Source organism: Anneissia japonica, unplaced genomic scaffold (genome assembly GCF_011630105.1).
Source record: "Anneissia japonica isolate Jap-2015-1 unplaced genomic scaffold, ASM1163010v1 scaffold1511_len2985839_cov193, whole genome shotgun sequence".
Lineage (NCBI taxonomy): Eukaryota > Metazoa > Echinodermata > Crinoidea > Comatulida > Comatulidae > Anneissia > Anneissia japonica.
The window spans coordinates 1,069,555-1,090,978 of NW_022685291.1; the positions used below are offsets into that span (position 1 = coordinate 1,069,555).

General features: G+C 34.4%; 3 protein-coding genes across 3 annotated transcripts in view; 2 read left to right on the forward strand and 1 right to left on the reverse strand.

Moving 5' to 3' along the window:
• Window positions 1-5,998, forward strand: part of LOC117110983 (mucosa-associated lymphoid tissue lymphoma translocation protein 1-like) — a 19,418-nt gene extending 13,420 nt beyond the window's left edge. The window contains exons 13-18 of the mRNA XM_033253842.1: window positions 830-951; window positions 1,994-2,275; window positions 2,643-2,899; window positions 3,504-3,536; window positions 3,706-3,762; window positions 3,857-5,998. Of these exons, the coding sequence (XP_033109733.1) occupies window positions 830-951; window positions 1,994-2,275; window positions 2,643-2,899; window positions 3,504-3,536; window positions 3,706-3,762; window positions 3,857-4,204 (1,099 nt within the window). The 3' untranslated portion in view covers window positions 4,205-5,998. The remainder of the gene's footprint in view (window positions 1-829; window positions 952-1,993; window positions 2,276-2,642; window positions 2,900-3,503; window positions 3,537-3,705; window positions 3,763-3,856) is intronic.
• LOC117110157 (bifunctional peptidase and arginyl-hydroxylase JMJD5-like) lies at window positions 5,710-13,969 on the reverse strand. Its single transcript, XM_033252774.1, has 7 exons — window positions 13,608-13,969; window positions 12,848-12,999; window positions 11,618-11,787; window positions 10,152-10,306; window positions 9,084-9,242; window positions 8,093-8,201; window positions 5,710-6,895 (listed from the first exon to the last, which is right to left on the reverse strand). Exons 1-7 carry the CDS (start codon window positions 13,934-13,936, stop codon window positions 6,737-6,739), a joined length of 1,233 nt encoding a protein of 410 aa, XP_033108665.1. The 5' UTR covers window positions 13,937-13,969; the 3' UTR covers window positions 5,710-6,736.
• A 24-nt stretch (window positions 13,970-13,993) lies between these two features.
• LOC117110140 (zinc finger protein 532-like) lies at window positions 13,994-20,496 on the forward strand. The gene is made up of 3 exons (XM_033252752.1): window positions 13,994-14,130; window positions 16,619-16,692; window positions 16,783-20,496. The coding sequence occupies exons 2-3, from the start codon at window positions 16,669-16,671 to the stop codon at window positions 19,513-19,515; spliced, it is 2,757 nt and encodes a 918-aa protein (XP_033108643.1). The 5' UTR covers window positions 13,994-14,130; window positions 16,619-16,668; the 3' UTR covers window positions 19,516-20,496.
• The last annotated feature ends 928 nt before the right edge of the window (window positions 20,497-21,424 follow it).

The following is a 21,424-nucleotide window of genomic DNA, read 5'->3' on the forward strand; positions in this document are numbered from 1 at the left end:
GGGCGGGGTAGGTTGTGGCTGCACAAGAGAACATCATAGCTGAGTAGTGATGTATACTGTAGACAGAGATCTTTATGTTTCTGGTTCTTCTATTGTTTAAGCTAGAGGAGTGAGATACAAATTACTTAAAACATGGCATTTTTGTAAGTTTATGCTAACAATCTCATGTATCACTATGTTCACAATTAAAAGTGGAATTAAAAGTGGCATAAAATACATTGAAATGCTACAAACTACAATACAGAAAGTTTCAATAAGAATTAAACAATTAAAAAAAAAACCAAAGAAACTGAGAACTAAACAATAACAAGTTCTAGTAATCTTGAAAGCTTTGATGAGGGCAGTATAATAGAGGCAGTAAAGTGTGTTGGCCCTAACGACCGCCCGTACAAAAAAGATATAAATATAATCAATCAAACAATCAGTCAACCGAGTATTCCTAGAGCTCCTTCAAAATTACATAGAAACTCAGCCTCGTTGGTCTAGAGGCATGAATGTGGCTTAGGGTGTGAGACACAGTAACTATGGCTCGTTGGTCTACAGGCATGAATGTACGGTAGGTTAGGGTTTGAGAGTTCCCTGGTTCATTTCCCAGAGGAGTCTGTTATTTTTTTATCTAAAAGATGAAAAAAAGCACAGTCACTCAGCAGGATATTTTTAGAGCTTTCCATTGGAGCTAAAAAAAAAAAAATAAGCAGAATGAGTCAAATTTGACTGCCAATCCTTTTATTTTGAAAGTAAATTAACATTTTGGTTGACTTTAAACAAATTTTTTAAATCAGAATAATCCTTTTATTGTTTGTAATTTTTTTCACTAATAACTTTCTAGAGCTGCAAATTGTGAAGCCTTTGAAGCACCCGGGGAGGACTACAGTGTCTTTGCTAAACACCTACTGCTAAATATTAATAGACGAGAACGGATTGAACGTGTTCTTGAAAAAGTCAAAAAAGGTAGTGAAGAAAAATGTGCATAAACAATGACGTAAAATTACAGTAAATTATTTAATAGCTTCCTCTCTCAAATAAGCACTGTTCTGGTTTAAGCACCATTGAGAAACTATCATATGACCAATTTTTCACCAAATTCAGGGGCGGATCCATAATTTTTCATTTGGAGGGGGGTGTATTCTATTGTTTTACATGGCATTGGTAATAAATACATACCATATTGGTCAATTACAGTGAAAATGTAATCAATTACAATTTTCTCTATTTTTCCAATTACACCATTTTCCCCATTACAATTTCATTTTCTCAATTACAATTCCATTTTAATGTTCGGACAAAATCACATAAAAAAATTATATTTTCATATTAGACCTATTGAAAAGTTTTATGGAGTAGATACTCAGTAATAAATAATAAAGTAAAGGAATATAATTTCTTTCTGTTAAGTCATAGCTCATTTGAATAAAAGTAAACAAATATTGACCTGAAATACGAAAACATAATACTGTATAAATCAACAAACCCTAACTAAAATAGTTGGTCATATTAAGCAAGTACGATTCCCTAACCTTTTTTGTTAGAGAAAGAAAAGTTTGTTATATTACACCATAGCACTCCAATAACCTGCCATCCAGTGGATGTCACTTTGAGATTTTGATAAACAAAAACAGTTTTTTTTACAAATTACATTTTTATTGCCATGATTATAATTACATTATTTGAAATAAAATTACATTACACCCTATTACCTTAAAAAGTGTAATGATTGCAATTGATTACAATTACAAATTATGATTACCCCAAGCCTGCATTGATGTTTCAGATGTGCCTATCTATAAAATTTGATACCATTTTAGCACTCTTTAATAAGCAAATCTTTTGAATATGCAACACTTGGTCACCTTAATTATTTTATAAGTATTGTGCACTTGCAATAAGATGTACCATCTCTGTTGAGCCAACCACAAAAAAAAATTACAGTACATCTTAAATGATATAAAATATATGCAGAGGTCACACATGAATGTTATTGAATATTTGACAGGTGTACAAAATGATACTACCTCAAGAGGAAAGCAGTACCCAACCATATACTCAGATCTTGTGGAGGATCGTGGGCTTCTTGACCCAGTCAACAGCCAAGGACAAACAAAGTTATTCAACAAGAGGGTAATGCAGTGGGAAGAAGCTCATGGTAAAGTTTGGAATAGTTTGAATTTTACTCCAATTTTAAACCTCTCTTCATGCATTGGATGTCATACAGAGGCGGATCCAGGAATTTGGAATAGAAGGGGGAACAGGGATGGAGATTCGGGGGGGGGGGGGGGTGGAGGCGAAGCCCCTGAAAACAATTTAGGGGTTTCAAGAGCTTATTTAATTGATTTTGGTGTCTACTAATATGTAGAAAATACATATACATTGGTTTTCTTCCCGAGGAGTTGTGGTTTTCTCCCCAATGAGTTGTGGTTTTCTCCTCGAAGGGGTGGGGGGAGCTCTCCCCGAGCCAGTAATACACTATAAAATGAATAGATTAATAATTATCATCTATCTATATTAATATTACAGTATTAGCATGAAACACAAACCATTATCTGTCATTTTTTATTACAGTAATATAATTTAATTGAATAAATAAACTAGATATAAATATGATGTAAAAGTAGAAAAATATAAGTTAGATATATGAAGTATTTGAATTGAATATAAATTAAAATGTTTATTTAAAAAAAAGAGAATTCATATTGATGTTTTGATTTTTTGCCAATTTCTGTTATTTCCATTTGCAGAGATCGATTTCGAAGGCCCTCTGATAAGGCCCATCGGCTCTGGCTTTGACTATTTTGTGCATATAGACATCCGAATAAAAACTTCTAATATAATGAACATTTTGGTTGTTATAATCAACGACTTAGACCAGCGCTGTAACGTACAATTGCAGCACTTTCCACCGGTATGCTCTTCCTTTTATTGACACACATCCCTCTGCATATTACTCTTAACTTCACCCCTCTGCTTATTTACAAAGTAATGATAAAATTTCTATAGTGAATAATGGCTGAAAGAGGTCATGATGATGACCTTTCAATAGGAAAGCAAATAACTTATTTAATTATACAAATAGGTAATCCAAACACAGGTGTATTTTTCATTTTTTATTCATCTCACAAAATGTGTATCTTATATTAATAAAATGCTATATATATTGGAAAATATGCACTTTTATTTAAACAATATCATGACCGGGTTGGAGTAAATGTACAGGCCCAAGATTTTTCAATCTCAGCTTTGCAAATGTTTTAAGTCAAATATTTTAAGCTGATTTTTCAAACCATCTTAGCAAAATCTTAGCTTAAAAATCGTCTTAGATTGCGCATGCGTACAATCGACTTTTTAATTTTAAGCAATTTTTAGGCTAATCTCTTGATTTCTCTAAGCAATATTGATAAATTGGACTTGAGACGATTTTAAGCTGATTTCTAGTTTGATAAATCCGGCCCCAGAAGTCTGTTGTGATGTTCTTGTTTTTTGATGTTATTATTTCACTTTCGTTCCAGGAATTGGATGTGAAAGTTACAAAAGATTATGAGGTAAGAATGTGTAAACAAGTTCAGTTCATGTAAACATGTTGGTTTGGGCAAAAATACATATGCCTATTTGATTTCTCTTGACAGTTTAAAATATATATGTTTGTAGAAATAAATGATGGCATCAAATATTCTATTTATATAATCTGTTTGTGTTGTATTTTCACAACAGCCTGGGTATGAAGGCAAGGTTTTAAAGACTACAGTGTCCGGGTTGCAGAGGCTAAAGGTGAGTGACCATCCTGCTTAGCCTAGCTACATTACTCAATACTATTCTGTTCATCTTATTTGATGTTCTCAATGGTTTATTCCATTTTCTTCAGGGCAAATTGCAACCGGTTCTTTTTATTGAGTGGTTACATGAAAAGGAACTTCACAGATGGATGAGAATGTTGGACCTTGGAACACCACTTGTCTCGAAAATCTGGCAAAGCCGGGACTATAAACATCCAACGGAGAGTTCCTATCCAGATTATGACCTGCCTGGGCACCAAGGAAGGGGAATTGCAAATTCTAATTCTCTTTTAAAAGAAATAAGTGAAGAACTACAAGCAGTATCAATATCCTCTATAGAGCCTAAACCTATTCAAACTGAGCCTAAGGAAGGCAGTGTTCATAAGGAGGAACCAATAACCGAAGAATCCTCTACGTCCAAGACAGAAACACAGTGAAATAATATTCAGTTTTAAAATCAAAACTACCGTACTAACGAAGAGAAATTGGGCCGGGTACTTACTGCGCTCGACGATCGTTGGCCGACACAATTCTGTAGACATCGTGACGCAAAGATGAGCACACAACAAATTGTTTTTAACGACAATCCATTTAGACTGCGCTCACAGGCTGACGGTCGTATGACAGAGTGAGAGCTAGGTCTTATGTGTACTAGGCCTGGTCCAATGTGCATAATGAAAGTAACCTTTGCTTTAGGGTACACAAAGGGCCCTTAACTGGGATGCTGAAATCACCCAAAGGAACTGGTTCCTTCCAGCTCACTCAAAGCTATACCAGTATACCTTGTAAATAAAGATTAATATATTTACCAAGATAAAAGATGGCGATTGGCATCATAAATGTAATAGAAAACCCAGAAACATTTTCGAAGTGTTTAATTATTTCAATTTGCATTATTTTTTAGTTTAACTAAAACAAATAAACAGAAAAATAGTATTTGTCTTTCCTAGCTTCTCATGATTTATTCTAGATACTGAAACAAACTGATAACAGAACATGATGCAAGTGTGTTCTTTGTTTTTATTAGATACTTTTGACATTTGATGGTTTATCTTTATGATTTTTGCATTTACTCTTAACTTAGTTCTAGTAAACAACAAAGTTCTGTTATTTAAAATTCTGAGTAATAAATACAGGTGGTAGGTATTTTTTTTTTATTAATCCAGGCTCTTGTGCATGGGTTTTTTTTTCAGGGATTTATTCACTTGAAGATACTGTATGTACAAATGTTATATAAGCCAGTCGCACAAGAAAGCAATTTGCTGAGCAGGTATTTTCGTGCCACAGTTTGCTTGAGTACATGCTTGACCAGATACAAAACTGTGTCTACCAATGTTGTTTTCAACTCTAGCCTTGGTGGGCTAGTTAAATGAGCATTTATGATTGGCTGCTAAATATCATGAAAATTCTGATTCACAGTACATAAAATAGTATTCAGTACATAATCTGTGTATGCTTCTTCAATACTTACATTGAATTAATTGTTGTTCATTTTTATTACATATTGTAATTCTAGATAAAGAAATTTAATTAAAAAATTATAAAGTACATATATTATATAAAGGTTAAATGTTATAAGAGAAATGTTTCTGTGTTCGATATGTAAAATGGATGTTTAATACAAATGTTTTCTTTTTATGTTGTTGAGGAGCTCTAATAGTCACATTCTAAGATGATTTATATTTTTAATTTACACATACATATTGTCTCCCATCAGACCTGGACCAATTTTAGTGTCATTACACTACAACATATTAACTTTGAAATATGATTGTAAATAATATTACTGTACAAGAGTAACTGGTATGTTAAAGACAATAGATTTGCTACTTCATTAAAGAGTTAAAGTAGAGAAATATGAACTTACACATAATATGCATGGTCTCAGAAAAAAACAAAACATAGAATTGGCAGGTTACACAAAAAAAACCACTACTAAATATTCTGTTATTTCCATTTTTAATACTTGCAGTTGGTCCATAAAAGATTTCAACTCTTGTGTTTGTAAAGATTGATAAACAAGTACTGTATTGTGGATAAATCGAACCTAAGCCATTGTAAGACTGGAACTCGGTACATAAACCTTAAGACCACTAAATGAAAATTCTTCTGACGATAGAAACACATGCAGCACTATTACAACAAAGTGAAACTGGCGCATTATAAATATTTAATTATTTGTATAATTGTGAGCTTAAATATAAATCTTGAATAAAAAAAAAAGCAAACAAGTATGAAAGAAAAGCACCTTCTTTGTTTCTTCACTTTTGTAAGGTTTTTAGATACACAGTACCTTTTGGTACTAAAATATTAAAAGATTTAACTAAACCATCAATTGTTCATATAAAACACATATTGAAACTGTGAAGGCTTTTTTTTTTTATTTACATACATTTTGCTACAAAAATTGGTAAGAGTTTATTTCAAAATATACAAAGAAATTGATTTTCCCTAAAGTTTATTACATCAAAACCTGGCATTATTTCTTTAAAGTTAGTCCACACAGAACAAGCACTGAGTTTACTACAAAGTATGTTTCAAAAGAAATGTTATGTCCTTAATCCTTGAAGTACATGATCTAAAAATGTGTATATTCAATAAAATCTACTTTTAAAAACTTAAAAATAACTATCTATGCATAATCGTGAAGGCACTTAAGGGAATGCAAATTATTGAGGCATGAAATTGCCAAATAGCCTATATTTTCATTGCAAGGGCTAATACATGAAGAATGACATAATTTAAAGTATATACATCAAGTTTGCAATTTACATACAGGTAAAACTTTAAAATTCACCTGTTTAAATTAAGCGTTCAAAACTCTTCTTTAGAGTTGCGATTTAAATTTCATAAAACAAGAAATGATTCTTATGCAGATAGGTACCACTCATGCACAATAAAAAGTTTCTTTTCACTTTTGCTCCCACCTCACTGGGTCTCACCTTGAAAAAGACAACCTCCCTTTCTACTCACAATTCATCCCTGGTGCTTATTTTTGAGCTTTCATCTTCAGTTTGGTAGTCCTGAAAGATTTCTGGCAAGAAGGCAATCATCTTTGCAATATTAACGTTCAACACCTCATCCACTGTGATGTTACTATCGAGATTTGCATCTATATAAGAAAAAACCTACAACAGACAGAGAAAATCAACATTTGTTATAAAGATATGTGTCTGTCAATTAAAATAAATTTGGAATACAGTACCTCTTTCAAATGAAATAATTAAGTTCAAAACACCGATTTATTAATAATAAAAATCCTCAAATTACTAGAAAATTTAATGGTCGATGTGAAAAGTGTAGAAACAATATTATTTATGCATCCACTAGAGGGCAAAACATTCCTTTCCTGCAATATTTTCCAACACAGACAGCATTCTACTACGTTCCGCAGAAGCGGGCTTAATAGTAAACCGTGCAAAATCTTGCCTATGCATATCACCGTATTACTTGGCGCACAAATAGATTTGATAGCATTGAGGGTGCATGCCTCGCACCAGCACACCGTAAAGGCCCAGTGGGCTGCGGCGACGTCAACAGTGTTTCTATGGTTACAGATCCTCAGGTACTTTTCACCTCCACATGAGGCCACTTCAGCTGCATCTCCTTGCTCACTTCAGGCCGATATCCGACAATCTTCAGAAAGTGGTTCCTTATTTCCAATGGGGACATTCTTGGATTGGATTTATTCGGTGTAAACACCAAGGATAGCCCACAAAAGTCTAGAAGAAGACTCATTTCCAGTGGGGTCCTTCTGGTGGTGATTGGACAGTACACCGGGAGACAATCCCCTACTCTTTTCCGAAGAGTGTACTGCGTTCTTTAACGTGCACATGGGCCATAAATGCACATGGGACCAACGGCTTAAACATCTCATCCGAAAACGGTGCGCTATTGTAACTTGTATTTCAGCCCTCTAGCTGAAACACAAGGAGAGGCAGCGATGGGAATTGAACCGGGGACCTAGAGATCTCCACGGTTCAGTGCACACACATTGGCTACCACCAGATTAGCCGACTTGAGCTAAGCTGCTCTCTCATTCTGGTGGAGAATTGGGTAGTACAAAGGGTACCAATACCCTGCTCATCTCAAAAGTGTGTAGTGTATTCTTTAATATGCACACCAGCCGTATTACACAGGGCACCATGGCTTGCATTTTAGCTCTCCAGACCAAAGAGCTGAAAAGACCTCCACTGTTCAGCACACACACACACACACTGCCTACTACCATTTTAGACGACTGAGCTAAAATACTCTACAAAATGTGGCCCTTTAGACTGAAAATTAAAACTGAACTATGTAAAATAGACCACAAACTCCCTTACCAATTCTATGTCTTGTTCATCTAGGTCCAATGCCAGGGCAAGGTCATTGTAATCTGTTACACTCAGATATTGCACATTGAGGTCATCCATTAAAGACATAATATGTTGCCTATAAAATAAAACAAATTAATCTTGATCAAATTTGGGAAATGGCATGAGTTAAATTATTATATTTCATTTTAGCACACACTGTGTCTGCACAAGAGATTTGTTTATATTTTTAAATGAAACAATACAATATAACACCATAGTCATTGTCAATGTACAACGGCCTAAAAGATTGTTCACATGCAGTGTAGTAAAAATATCAATCTGATACACCAAGAAAGAAGATTATTGCAAATGGTACCAGCAGCCAATTCTTATGTTAAATATTTCACTAGCTTTTCATCTTAAAATCCCACTTTTCCTTTATAAGTCATCCCTGTTGCCAAAGGCGTCGACCCGTGGATGAAAGTGGTGTTTTTTACTTGGTTTTGGTCCAGAAATACACACCAAACAGGGAACAGAGAACAAGTGAACGGACAAATTCATCAGTCAGCCGTAATTGTTGTTTTTTTCCCACTCGCTTTGAAAAGTGGGGTTTTAAAAAGAAGATACGTGAAAAGTTGGGGTAGGGACAAATTAACAAATTATATGATGTTCTCCAACATTGAAATGTGGGAGACGTGTCCCCTCTGTCACCCACCAATCGACGCCCATGCCTGTTGCTTATTTTAGAGCTTTCACCTTTCAGGTAGTAATGAAAAATTACTGGCAAGAAGGCAATCATTGTTGTAACATTAACTTTCAAATCACAAAGAACCCATGATCAAAAATGTTGACTAATTCTTGAGTATCACTGCCCACTCCATGCCATTTGGCTGTTAAAATGCTGTTTTCATATTTGGTAACATACAAGTATTCTGGGTGTCTGTTTGCAGTAAAAATATATTAAAGAAAAATACAAACACATTTTTTTTGTACCACTTCAATTTAATAGTACTGTTACCTTATTTCTTCCTTAGTGTCTACAAATTTGAAGAGGCTAAGGGGTGCATGCACCCTAGGCTGCTTAATATCACAATCTGTGTGATTGAAACGCCACACATGATTAAACCACACATTCACTGCTAAATTTCGTCCTGAAGACTTAACTTGATGGAACCATCTGAAGGAAAAGGCAAAAATAAAACATGTATGATTTTATATCAATATGAGATAACTAATCTTTTTGATAGTGTACAGTAAATGTAAAACGATTTTAAGTGAAACATGGATGGAACATAAAAAAATCGTTAGTCCAACTATATATTATTTGATTTATCACCATGTGCTCTAAATACTTCTTGTTTAATTTTTTGTTGTATGTTATGTAAGCCATTGTTTAAAAAAAATGTTTTGTAATAGCAAGATCTGAATCAGAGTTTGATTGAATCATTCAAGTTCAAAACCTTTGCATTTTCCTGTTGGTGATCTTATTCCTAAGCCTAATCTAAAAATCTTTAAAACTTCATTTAGCTACAATGCTCCTTACATCTACAACTCTCTTCCACTAATTGTTTGTTCTGCTTTCTCTTCTTTCAAATCTAACCCTTTGAGTTATCTTTCATCCAATCTTGTGTAATTTTCCCTGTGGCCATTTATTTTTGTTGCAATACTTTTAAATCTTCATTTTGCTGTTTTTTTTTCTTTGTAAAGTAAATTATTTATCTTTTATTAATCTGTTTATTTAAAGATATTATTATTATCATTATTTATGATAGTTCAATTAATTATCTTCTCTTTAATTCTCTTGATTAATTTATTATTTTTCTGTTAAATGTGTAAATTTTAGTTTTTTTTTTCATTATGTTAATTTTTTTTATTTTTAATGTTTTCCTCAAATCATTAAAAAAAAAAATATTTTCAGATTTTCTTTTCATTTTTCTGTTTTTATTTAATTAGCTTGCTTATGTTAAAGATCTACTTTAATTTGTATATGTACATTGTCTTTAATTGTACGTACTAAGGGTCCAGCTTTACAAAATATTGTTGAAATAAAATAAATAAATGTTTATTTTGGATAACTGTCACTTACTTGTAAGGAATGTAAAAACAATCTCCTGCTTCCATTGTGACATTAAACCATGGCACTTCTCCTAAGCCCGGGTACTTGAGCAAGTCTGCCTTCTCAACGTCTACTTCAGAGTAACTCCCTTCAGGGGCATCAATATCGATAAAAGCATGGTTTTTCTGGAGATGTTAAAAACATTAGATTTGTATATATTATTCAGTACCGGTATGCAAATAGCATGAAATAGGATTAAACACATGATCTTCAAGGCACTAATTGCATGAACCATGTGGCGCTCCTTGACCCCACTAAGGGGGGGGGGGTGTTTCTTCGGGAACTCCTACTGGAAGGCCTAAGCGGCCTTTTTGGGTACGACTCCCTATTTCTGAAGGCACCACCAACTTGGACTAAGGCTTGCATCAAAATTTAAGCATGGTAAAAATTTACAGTATACCTTATTTTAATATTTTATTGGCAATGAATTATATATTGCTCAGAATTTCTGCTGGACAATAACAAATTTAAATATTTGAAAAAACCCCTAATTAATAACAATTTGCATGTTTCAGATATAATAAAGGACAAAATTGAAGAAATTTACTAAAAAAATAAAAAGCAGGCTCAGAGAGAAGATTGTTCAAATTCTTCATCATGCATTGATCAACACTATTGACACTAAGTGATATCAAGTCATGTTATCTTTTCTTCATCATAGCCTTTAAAGTGGTTTTTCTTTTATTATCATGAAACAATCTTATCATGTTACATTCTTATTAATAGCAAATTACAATATTTACAGTTGGATGATAAGTTTTCCCTTCATGGGAATTGAACCCTGGTCCTTGACATTGAAAAGCAAGCACTTTACCAACAGACCACAACCAATCTGGTTAAAACAGAACACAACAACCAATCTGGTTATTCAGACTACAATAACCAATCTGGTTATAACAGACCACAACCAATCTGGTTATATCTTGTTTTGCAAATCCTCCTACCGCCAAAAATGGTGATTTTGAATAAAAATAAAATTTCATTTTTGGCCAGTTAGTGCACCCTCTGCCATGAAAAAATGGAAATTTCATAAAAATATTAAATTTTATATTATCCGCCCAAAAATGAGATATATATATATATATATATATATATATTTCTTTTTTAATTATGTAAATTTAAATTTTATCAATCTCCTTACTACACGGTTTAATTCATTAATAAAATTTAATTTTTATTTTCTCCTCCGCCTGGACGGTTTTGGCAAAATCATTCTAAATAAAAAAAACAAAATTATATTTTCATTCTTTTCCGCCCTCCTCTGACGATCTTCGAGAATCAAGGTATAAAAAAGTCTCGCCTGATGAACTTAAAATTAGTAAATCCTACAGTGCTCAGTTTTATAAACATTCATATTCTATATATTCTTTACAGTAAGCTCCAAATAAAGAATTGTACGCGCCCCGCTTAAACCTGAAAATGATTGGCCATCATACCCGGTCTACCATAAAGAATTCCTTCTTCCCATCCATGATGCAGTTGATATTGTCGACTTCATCATAGTGTAAAACAGATTTAGTTCCTCCACTACTGAACCATAAGACAGCATCTTGAAGGTTATCAACAAAGCCTCCGCACAATATGCACTTCAACAGGTAAAAGTCCTCTGCAAAAATATATATAAATATATTAATACAGGTCTGCCTCTAATTAAAGACCCCTCCTATTAAAGACCACCTCCAATTAAAGACCACTTTTCTGTGGTCCCATATTAACATTTATAACTTTCAACTTTATTATTCTAATTCAGTGGCGCCAGCGTGGGGCAGGGGAACCAAAATTTGTTGGGGAGAAGAAAGAATTATAGGTATTTTCCATATATTAGTAGACTCTGATTAAATAATTGATTAAATAAGCCTTTGAAACCCCTAAACTGTCATAATTTTCAATTAAGTATATACTGTAGGGCGTAAAATCAAAAACTATGATTGACTGATCTACATAATTTCCCTGTGCTTGTGGCAAATCTTTTTTTTTTTAAATTATGGTCATCATTGGTTATGATCATCATCAACATCAACATAAAATATATATTTTAAACATTGAAAATGATATTGAAATATCAAATATTTATTGCATGACTTATTTTCGAATATTTTTACAATCTACATACAATATATTATTTTGTACTTTATACCCCATTCAGACTAGCATCGCATTGTGATCAGTTGTAGCAATTGCGACACCCAATCGCACCCAACTGCAAAGTAAAATCGTGTGTGAAAGCTCACTAATAGAAATCGATAAGTAATCGATTGCAATTGTTACCCACTGCCATATGGTGCTACAATCTTTATTACTCCCAATCACCACAGAATCCGATCGCACTGTTTGTCTGAGGTCAGTCAACATAGGCCTAGCCACCAGAGGCCTAGGACCTAGAAGTTAAAGTTTGTTTGTGTTGGTCTGAATGCGCTTGTTGATGCAATCGGGAGTAATTTATATATTTTTATGAATGATATTGTATATTTTTATGGCGACTCTGTTATTGGTGTTTTTGATACACTGTTGAGTCTTGAATAAATAAATAAATAAATAAATAAATAATCAGTTTGGAATTACTACCAGATAATAGAGCAGAGTCTGAATAGGGTTTTAGTCTGATTTAATAAAGGGTAATCACAGTGACATACAGCTGAATAAAGAAAAATGAAATGATGTTGTACCCCTCATAGCAGGTTTAATACTCTCCACTAAGTAGATATCTTTATTATTGTACTGATCAATGTATTCCCTCAGCGTCATTTCCCACAATCCCAATGACCGGTTCTCTTTCTTGCCCTCCTCGACTTCTACTGTTAAATGACCGTATTTCTCTCTAAAAACAAAACAAAAAGGGAAACAATTGTCTCATTAAATTTCATTCAAATTTCTATTTTGACAATTTATTTTTTATTCTGGTGCTCAAAATGGATCAGTATATAGAACTGTCTTCATACGTTCTCCAGTTGCAATCAATGTTTGATTAAAAAAGATAATGTCCGTTGTAGAAATGTCCACTGAAGATTTGAAAAATGTGGGTTACAATATTTATTTTCCTTGTCCTTGACTGTGTACGTCTAGGCCCTTCATATACATATTTTTGCACTGTAGTAAGCGTATGCATGCTGCCTCAATTTTAATTTATCCATATTTTCATTGTCTCCCCCAATTAGAATACCTTTTTATTTATAATATTATTTAAATACATACACTCATTATCTTATTTATAAATAATGAAATAGATAGACCCCCCCCCCCCTACTTGTGGCCAAATATCATAGGACTAGTGAGGCCTATAAAGTAAAATGCAGAATATTTAACCTACTCCATAGCAGGGAGTTAAATACTAGTATGTGTTTGTCTGTTGGTGTGAACTGTGAAGGTGTTTTTACTCTTGCTTGCAAGCAGCATACTCTTCCTTCGCCTATGTAGGCCTAAACTTACTTTAAAAATTCATCATTCCATAGCTGAAATGCAGGCATAAAGCTAGCCGCTCCACGCATCAGTAGAGGCTTTCCTTTATTTACGTATTCTTCATAAAATTCCCTCGGATATGGAATGGCATTGACTGTGTCGATGCCATCTGGCTCCGGAGGCCGATGCGAGCCGAGCGGCTTCAGGTGACCCGGCGGTGATGTTGTTGTGGTTGGTACCTCAGCACCTCTTTTTACAGCTTCGTCGTTTCCTGCTGAAGTATTCGGTGCGTTTTGAGCTACACATAATATTTGTAATAAATATACTATAAATTTAATGGAATCAGTAAAATATAACATATCGAAGAATCTGATTGATAAAACAATGCCTATTATACAGAAACCAAGCACCACAACTCATTGCTGGTGTTTCCAGCGTCTCACATGTACGCGGCCATGTTTCGTATTATTTATTGTTATTGAATGACGGGAACGATATGATGCATGATGGGAATATTACAATGCATGACGGTCCACTATCGGATGTCGAGGAGGTACGTGTTTTGTTTGTTACAAATTATGATTTATTTCATTGATTAATATAATTTATACGTATATTTCATGAATTTATATAGCATATAACCTTTATACTTTAATACTGCGTTGATTAAATCCTTGAGCTTAGGTTTTTCTTAGGCTAAAAATATCAAAAATGAAGGATCTCTAGCAAACACTATTGATTGATCAATCAGCTATGCATTTATGTGAGGCCAACCAGATAAGCATATTATTTATTGATGCAAGGAACAATGTTACATTTTATTGCAGCACTTGTAGGAGCATACATTTTCCTAAATATTTGTATATCTCATTGTAAAACCAGTTTTCCAGATGCCGGCAGCAGCACATACATGCAACCCGGCCCTGTTCAACAATGGAAAAGTTGAAGAAGACTTGAACATAATTCTGATAAAATTTACCTAAAAATGTTATATATATCCCGTTGAACCTTGAGTATTTTAGCCGAGTCCACCTGTCTCTCGTGGACAAAATCACAAAAATGTGTTAATGCACACGCAGCAGCATATGTCACATGGTTTCGCACCCCTTACATAGGCGTGCCATGCCTGGCATCAATTATCTTTTTTTATATACATGTTTTATTTGTTTGTTTTTTTGTTTTTTTTGTATCAATATGGAGTTAGCAGGGTGAGACAAGTTTTACCTAATCTTGATCCAAATGATGGTCATTATTATTTATTTTATTTAAAGCCCCATTCCTGGCAAAATTTCACTAAAAATAGATTTTTTTAAAGAAAAAATGCATGCAATGCTGAATGAGAAAGGAGATTACCATTTTCTCAAGGACTTCTTCATTACTAGGCAAACTCAGAGGTTGTAGATCGCATCCGCTGACATGTGTTTTGTTTAATTGTCAAACTCTCGGTCAAAATCATGTTTTTAACATTTGAAATAATTCTAATGAAATATTATCAATTTCACAAGTGTCAAGCAACGCAAAATATTATGTCGACCGTTTTTATGTCTGATAACAGATCCTAAATCGAGGTAAGGCTAGGCCTAGCCTAGCAGTGTTGGATAGGCTGTTTCCGGCGCCTACTATATATTTCTTGGTAGACCTATTCCTTGTGTGGAACACAAAAATCAAATTTCAGTCTTATTTAGTATAAAATTTTTCTTAACTGAATGGGGCTTTAAGTTCTGTTTACTATGTATCATTTATGTATCATTTCACTATGTTGACTATTATTACTGTATAAATATAAATGTACTTTACTTTGTAAATTTTTTCTTTCTTTCGTTCATCAAATGTTAATTATCACACTTTCACTTTTCACGATTTCATCAGTAGTTTCCCAAATTTCTTGTGGTCTCAAAAATTATCCCAAATTCAAAATGGATCCCCACCTCCCCCCCCCCATCAGAAAAACGAGACCATAAAACATAATTTTGAAATTCTGAACCATATTTTCACCTACCCTTAGCAACAATTTTGGCATGTATATACTGTACATATGCTAAATACAATTAGTGTTGCCACCAAGTCTTCAACGCAGATTTGGTGTGAGACCACCAGCTTCACATCCAGTCTAATGAACTGAATTTTGAGCTCCAAAGGTTGGAACAGCAATAAAATTGAAAATTAATTTGTAATGAAAATAGATAAGATTGCTAAAAAAACAATACTCAGATAAGGCACAAAATATATATCACTTTCAGTCAAATGGTATTATCTTTAAACCAAATCCTAGATATTGGGCTTACAAAGCACAGTAAAGTAATCTGTTACCGGTAGGCTAGCCACGGTTTTAACACATTGAAATTACAGAAAACGTCAGACCAGTGCAGTTGAGGGCCGATTAGGTCTGAAAATCATCAGAGGAAAAATAAGATACTAGGCAGTGTATGACGTAGATGACATTCTAAACTATATTCTCGACGGAGTCTTAAGTTGTATTGTTATGTGTTATATTTATCGGTGTATAGAAATGTACTAAAATGTCCATGAAAATTTATGAACTTGTGAATGAAAGAAATTTGTTCACCTTTCCACTCAACTTCACATTAAAAATGATAATAACTGTTTAGCATGAAAAATTAAGCCATCATTTTGCTCTTTCAGACAGTGTTCCATTAAAGCTGTATCATTCATTCATTCTTTATTTCGCCTTTTATAATTTGTAATCACGAAATGAGATGCATCATTGGTGAAATCATATTGAGATATTCACCAAAATAGGCCAAAGTCGCAATTTTTAAACTAGCAACAACTCTTTCCTAACTAACCGCAAACTCAATGAACATATTTTTTATTTTATTCATTCTGGCAAAACAATTAACAATATAAAACATTACAAATACAAAAAATCAGAAATTCACAAACAAAGAAAATCAGGTGAGCCAGGAAGCAGCAAAAGCGGAACCACTGTTGTCTTAGAGATGTGCTGCTCCCAGAAAAAAAAAAAAAAAAAAAAAATATACATATTGTTAACAAACTTTACCATGTTATTGTCTCACCAGGTTGATTCATACTTCTGTAGATAAAAAATTTATGCAAATTCCTTCAGACGATGGAAACAGAGAAGCCAAATAAGGTAATAAAAACTCATCACGACCACTTTATCAAAAATGATATAGGATTATGAATTGGGATTGGCCTCATCGTAAAATTCTTTTATTTTTAGGTTGCGTCTAGTAACCCAAACTCATCTCACAATGAGCTGCGCGAAGGATATGATATCCAAGACAAAAAAATGGATAATGAGGAAGGAAGTTTAAAAATAAAACCCAGCCCCAGTTCAGAGAAGAATTTGAATGCCAAAGAAATCAAAGTTGAGGAAGGCATCAAAGGTAATTCAGGAAACCCTGGGAGTAGTGAAGTAAATATAAAGTCAAACGTGAAGGCACCTGATACTGATGCCAGAAATGTAAAGAATAGTCTATCCAACAATGTGATAGGACAACTTCAGACCGTAGCAACCACAACTACTTTACCAGTTTCAATTGCTGTTGCACCATTGCTAAATAGGAAACCAACCCAGGGACAATTTGCTGCTGCTTCAGCAGTGCCTGCCATTAATTCTTTAAAAAAGTCACCAGAAGTAGGTGCTTCTGCATCTCAGGCATTAGCGCTCCTTTCGGAACAAGTAAGCGTAGTGAAGACCACCAGCACTGTCAGTGCTGTTCAAGCCGTGCCCACTTCAACGAAAACCTCCACAACAATTGCGCCACGAAATACAAAGGGCCGCAAATTGAACTACAAGTTCATAAGCACAACTGGTCAAAAGGCATCAAGTAGTATCTGTACCACAGTAATCTCACAAGACCACGTAAATATCAGTGGATTTGAATCTAGTACTCAAATACATTCTGTCAACGGTGGCTTGTCAAATCTGTTTAAGTCTGGACGGAAGCATGTTGCGAAGGTCATGCCAGACTGCTTCGCTGACAAACTTGAGGGAAGTCCATATAGGTGTTTAGGTTGTGGTGACTCATATACCTTCCAATCAAGTCTAAACATGCATGTCAGTAGACGTAGTAGCCTAATCAAGTACAAGTGTCCATTCTGCAACCTCACAAAACACTTCTTCAATAAGTGCAGCTTGTTCATCCATGCACGAGAACATGCAAGAGTCACTAAGAAATCTTTTGAGTTGCGTGCTAATCTTGCATCCTTGTCATTGTTACCCTCTCAACAAGCCAACCATTTTGGTAACCAGGGAAGTACTGATGCGGAGGATGGTATTGCAATTCCAGGTCAGGGGTTGGTGGTGACAACAGAAGTTAATAAAACACAGCCTACCAAAGAATCAGAAACAGGCAGCAGTAAAACTGGAGAAAAAGTTGTAATTTCTGAGCCTCAAGAATATTTCAAAGAAGGAAAGAAAGCATGCCTCATTTGTATGGAAAAATTTTCATCACGTGTCTCTAAAGCTGCTCACTTTAAGAGAGAAACAAAGAGAGTGGTATGTCAGAATTGTGATCAGATTTTAATTAACCCTTGTATGGCAGAGTTACACAAGAACTACCATCAACACAAGGAACCATTGCAGTGTCCAGACTGTGGACTTGTGTCTGATACAGAAAAAGGAGCATACCAGCACATTCAACAATTTTGTTTTCACATGTCACGAAAGATCTTAGTTCGCTGTTCAGTCTGCAACATCTATGTATCAAGCTTTAAGGTTTACCAGAACCATCTCTTAGACCGACATGCGGAAAGTTTTTTCAAGTGTGTTGAATGCCAACTGGCATACAGGTCTGTAGAAAGCTTAAAGTGTCACACTGTGGTGGAACACAGAAACAACAGGAATTCAAGTATGTGTAACATAATATTAAAATGTCCGTTATGCGAAACAGTGTTCGGCAACAAGAAACAACTTACCTTGCACATTAACACCATCCACACTTATTCCGATTTGAGTGAAACTAAACTTGTGCATGAGTGTGCTCATTGTGGAAAACTCTTTCAGCAATTGACCTCGCTCGAAAGTCACATGCTTGTAACTCATAAGAACTGTGCTGATCATTTCCATTGTGAATTCTGTAATCGTGCCATTCAGAATTTTAGTGAACTTGCGCCACACAAGAAACATTGTAGTATGAAGCTCCATAGCAAGTTCAAGAACCCTGAAGATATCAATGTGTTGATTTCAAAAGATGGAGACAATAACATGAAAGTACAGGCGGGAGAAAAACCGGAAGCCCTGAATCCAGTCAGCAGAAAAATGCATGACATACATAAATGTTTGCACTGTTCAAAAAGTGGAAGAACTCTGTTGTTCAGATCTAAACAAGACCTTGATACACATTGCTTGCTCACACATAAAGAAACAATTGCGAAAAGCAGCAGTGTTGACACTGCAAGCACAAGTACCGTGCCAACATTGACTGTAGCTGGCAGTGATGAACGTAAAAGAAATGCAGACACTGCAGATGATGCTGCTCCAATTAAAAAATTAAAAATCATCCTTCCACGGAAAGATTTCAATTGCGCCCTTTGTGATTTCACATGCCCGGCTCGAGAAGACTTCAAAAGTCATCTCTTGGAGAAACACGATGCTAATGGTGCCCTCCAATGCCAAGAATGTGGCTTATCATTTCGAGCTGTTCTGTCACTCAAGATGCATCTCCGTGCCGTACATAAGATATATGCTTTGAATCAGTATCTGGACCAACAAGATACCAGTGTAAAGGAAATTGTATGCAGTGAGGAGAAAACTGACAAGAAGACAAAGGTTAAGGCAGCACCTGTTGGTCAAATCTTTAAGAGATTTGATAGTAACTCAATGGAATGTCAAGTGTGTTACAAGGTGTTTGATACGGAGACAAATCTGAGAACACACATGCGTAATCATGGCATGGCCTTCATTAAATCAAAACGAAGCATGTCATTGGACAGTAAAGATGGGAAATAATAAAGATTTATTACCATTTAAATTAACTGAATAATTATTGCATTAATAATTGATGTCGCATAAAGCAAGAGATTAGCAATTATTTTTCTATTAATTTATTATTGAATTCTAATAGCTGTTTATAATTTGAATATAGGTGTTTAGACTCAATTTTAGACTTTGACAAAACACTGCATGTCTATACATCATAAACCTTTTGGCTTTGTTAAATGCTTTATTACTATTGACGTAGGTCTAATATCAATGATTTTATGCTGTACACTTTGTCAATGTATTTTGATGGCTCTAAAAGCTTAGAATTTTGGACATTTTTCTCAATGTTATATTTGTATATTTCATTTTGTGATTACATTAATGTATTAGATTAATTTTACTGATGTAAAATAAGGCCAAAAACGTGTGTTGCCGAAGCCTGAAAATTAGGGTCTGTTTTTGTTTTACATAAATATTTTATTTTTACGATGGAGCCAAAATTTCCTGTATTTGTATGGATCGAAAGGCCACATTTTGAGATTTAATAAAATGGATATCTAGGCCACTTATTTTATCTATGTTAACATTCTACCAACCAAAATGCATGGGGATAATTTTTGGTTGGCAGTGAACCCCAGATTTCAAATTTAACCATGGTTGACTGGCCAACCCTGATTTTCAAGTCACTGGGCATGGGCGGCGGACAATTTTTTGTTTGGCTAATCATATTAACAAGTGTATACCAGCATTAAAGTGGTAGAATAGTTTTTAAAATAATGTTTAGATTATAGTCAATGGGTGATCAAAATTTACTAAGAGTGACTACATATAATTTGTTTTTGTACCAGTTAATTTATAATGGGGTGTGGTATACTTTCTTGATAAACTTGATATTTTCAACGGTGATGCACATTGTACAGCATGTCCTTTTAGATCACAAAGAAATGTCTTGTACATACTAATTATTATTATTATTAATAAACTGTTGAAATTGATACTGATTAAAAATCAAGTCTTTAATTTTTTTGGAAATTCCTGTTGAATGGCCAAGTGGTCAAGGCAGGGGAACCGTAACCATAGCCAACAGTACCGGCATGGGTTCGTGGCCGAATTACTCCTAGTTCTGTTGGTGGAACTGGTCTTAGATAAGGATTTTCCGAGATGTACACAAATGCTCATGCGCACTTTAAAGAACCCAGTACATTTTTCGAAACGAGTAGGGATTACCCCGTTGTACGGGCCCACTCAGCCCTTCTCACGGGCAGAGTACATGAAGTGACCCTAGGGAGGAGAGTTATTGAAAAATGCAACATCTAGTCTACTGCGCCACGAGCAATGACAGTTGGAATGGCGCCATATGAATGGAATGGAATATAATCTCTACAACAATCCTGCCAATATATACAACCTGTATAATCCCACCCTCTGAATCCACCCTTGGTCATGTTTTTTGTTATTAATTTGGAAGACACCATCACCAGCAATGCTTTAAAATAGGTCATGAACATTGAAATTTCATAATTCACTAAAAATAGCCAAATTTATAAAGCAATATGGAAAATCATTAAATATTGGAGATCTTAAAATAAGTACAATTGCACTTGAAAAGAAAGACCAGACTTATTTCCATTGGTTACTGTTATTTGGCAATACAGTGCAGTCAATCCCTGGTTTGCAGTTTTTTCAAGAGCAAATACTGTAAGCCCAGACTAAATTTCTATCTTGACTGCAACATCATTGTAGGCCTGGTATAAAGCTATGATTATATCTTCATCAAAATATCAAAAAAAAAATATCATTTAAAACAATCATTATTATTACAGGTATTGACTTTCTACCATGCCAAGATAACTAAGAATCAGTAAATAAAACTTGTGTAATGGCAATATAGCTTTTGAAATATATTTATTACAAAATGTATGGAAGTGCTGTTCAC

Coding starts and splice junctions, on each gene's coding strand:
- LOC117110140 (XM_033252752.1), top strand. CDS start 16,669: ATGGAAACAGAGAAGCCAAATAAG. Junction 16,693..16,782: donor AAACAGAGAAGCCAAATAAG/GTAATAAAAACT, acceptor TTTTATTTTTAG/GTTGCGTCTAGTAACCCAAA.
- LOC117110157 (XM_033252774.1), bottom strand. CDS start 13,936: ATGTTATATTTTACTGATTCCATTAAATTTATAGTATATTTATTACAA. Junction 13,000..13,607: donor TGGAATGATGAATTTTTAAA/GTAAGTTTAGGC, acceptor TTTTGTTTTTAG/AGAGAAATACGGTCATTTAA. Junction 10,307..11,617: donor AATTCTTTATGGTAGACCGG/GTATGATGGCCA, acceptor TAACATCTCCAG/AAAAACCATGCTTTTATCGA.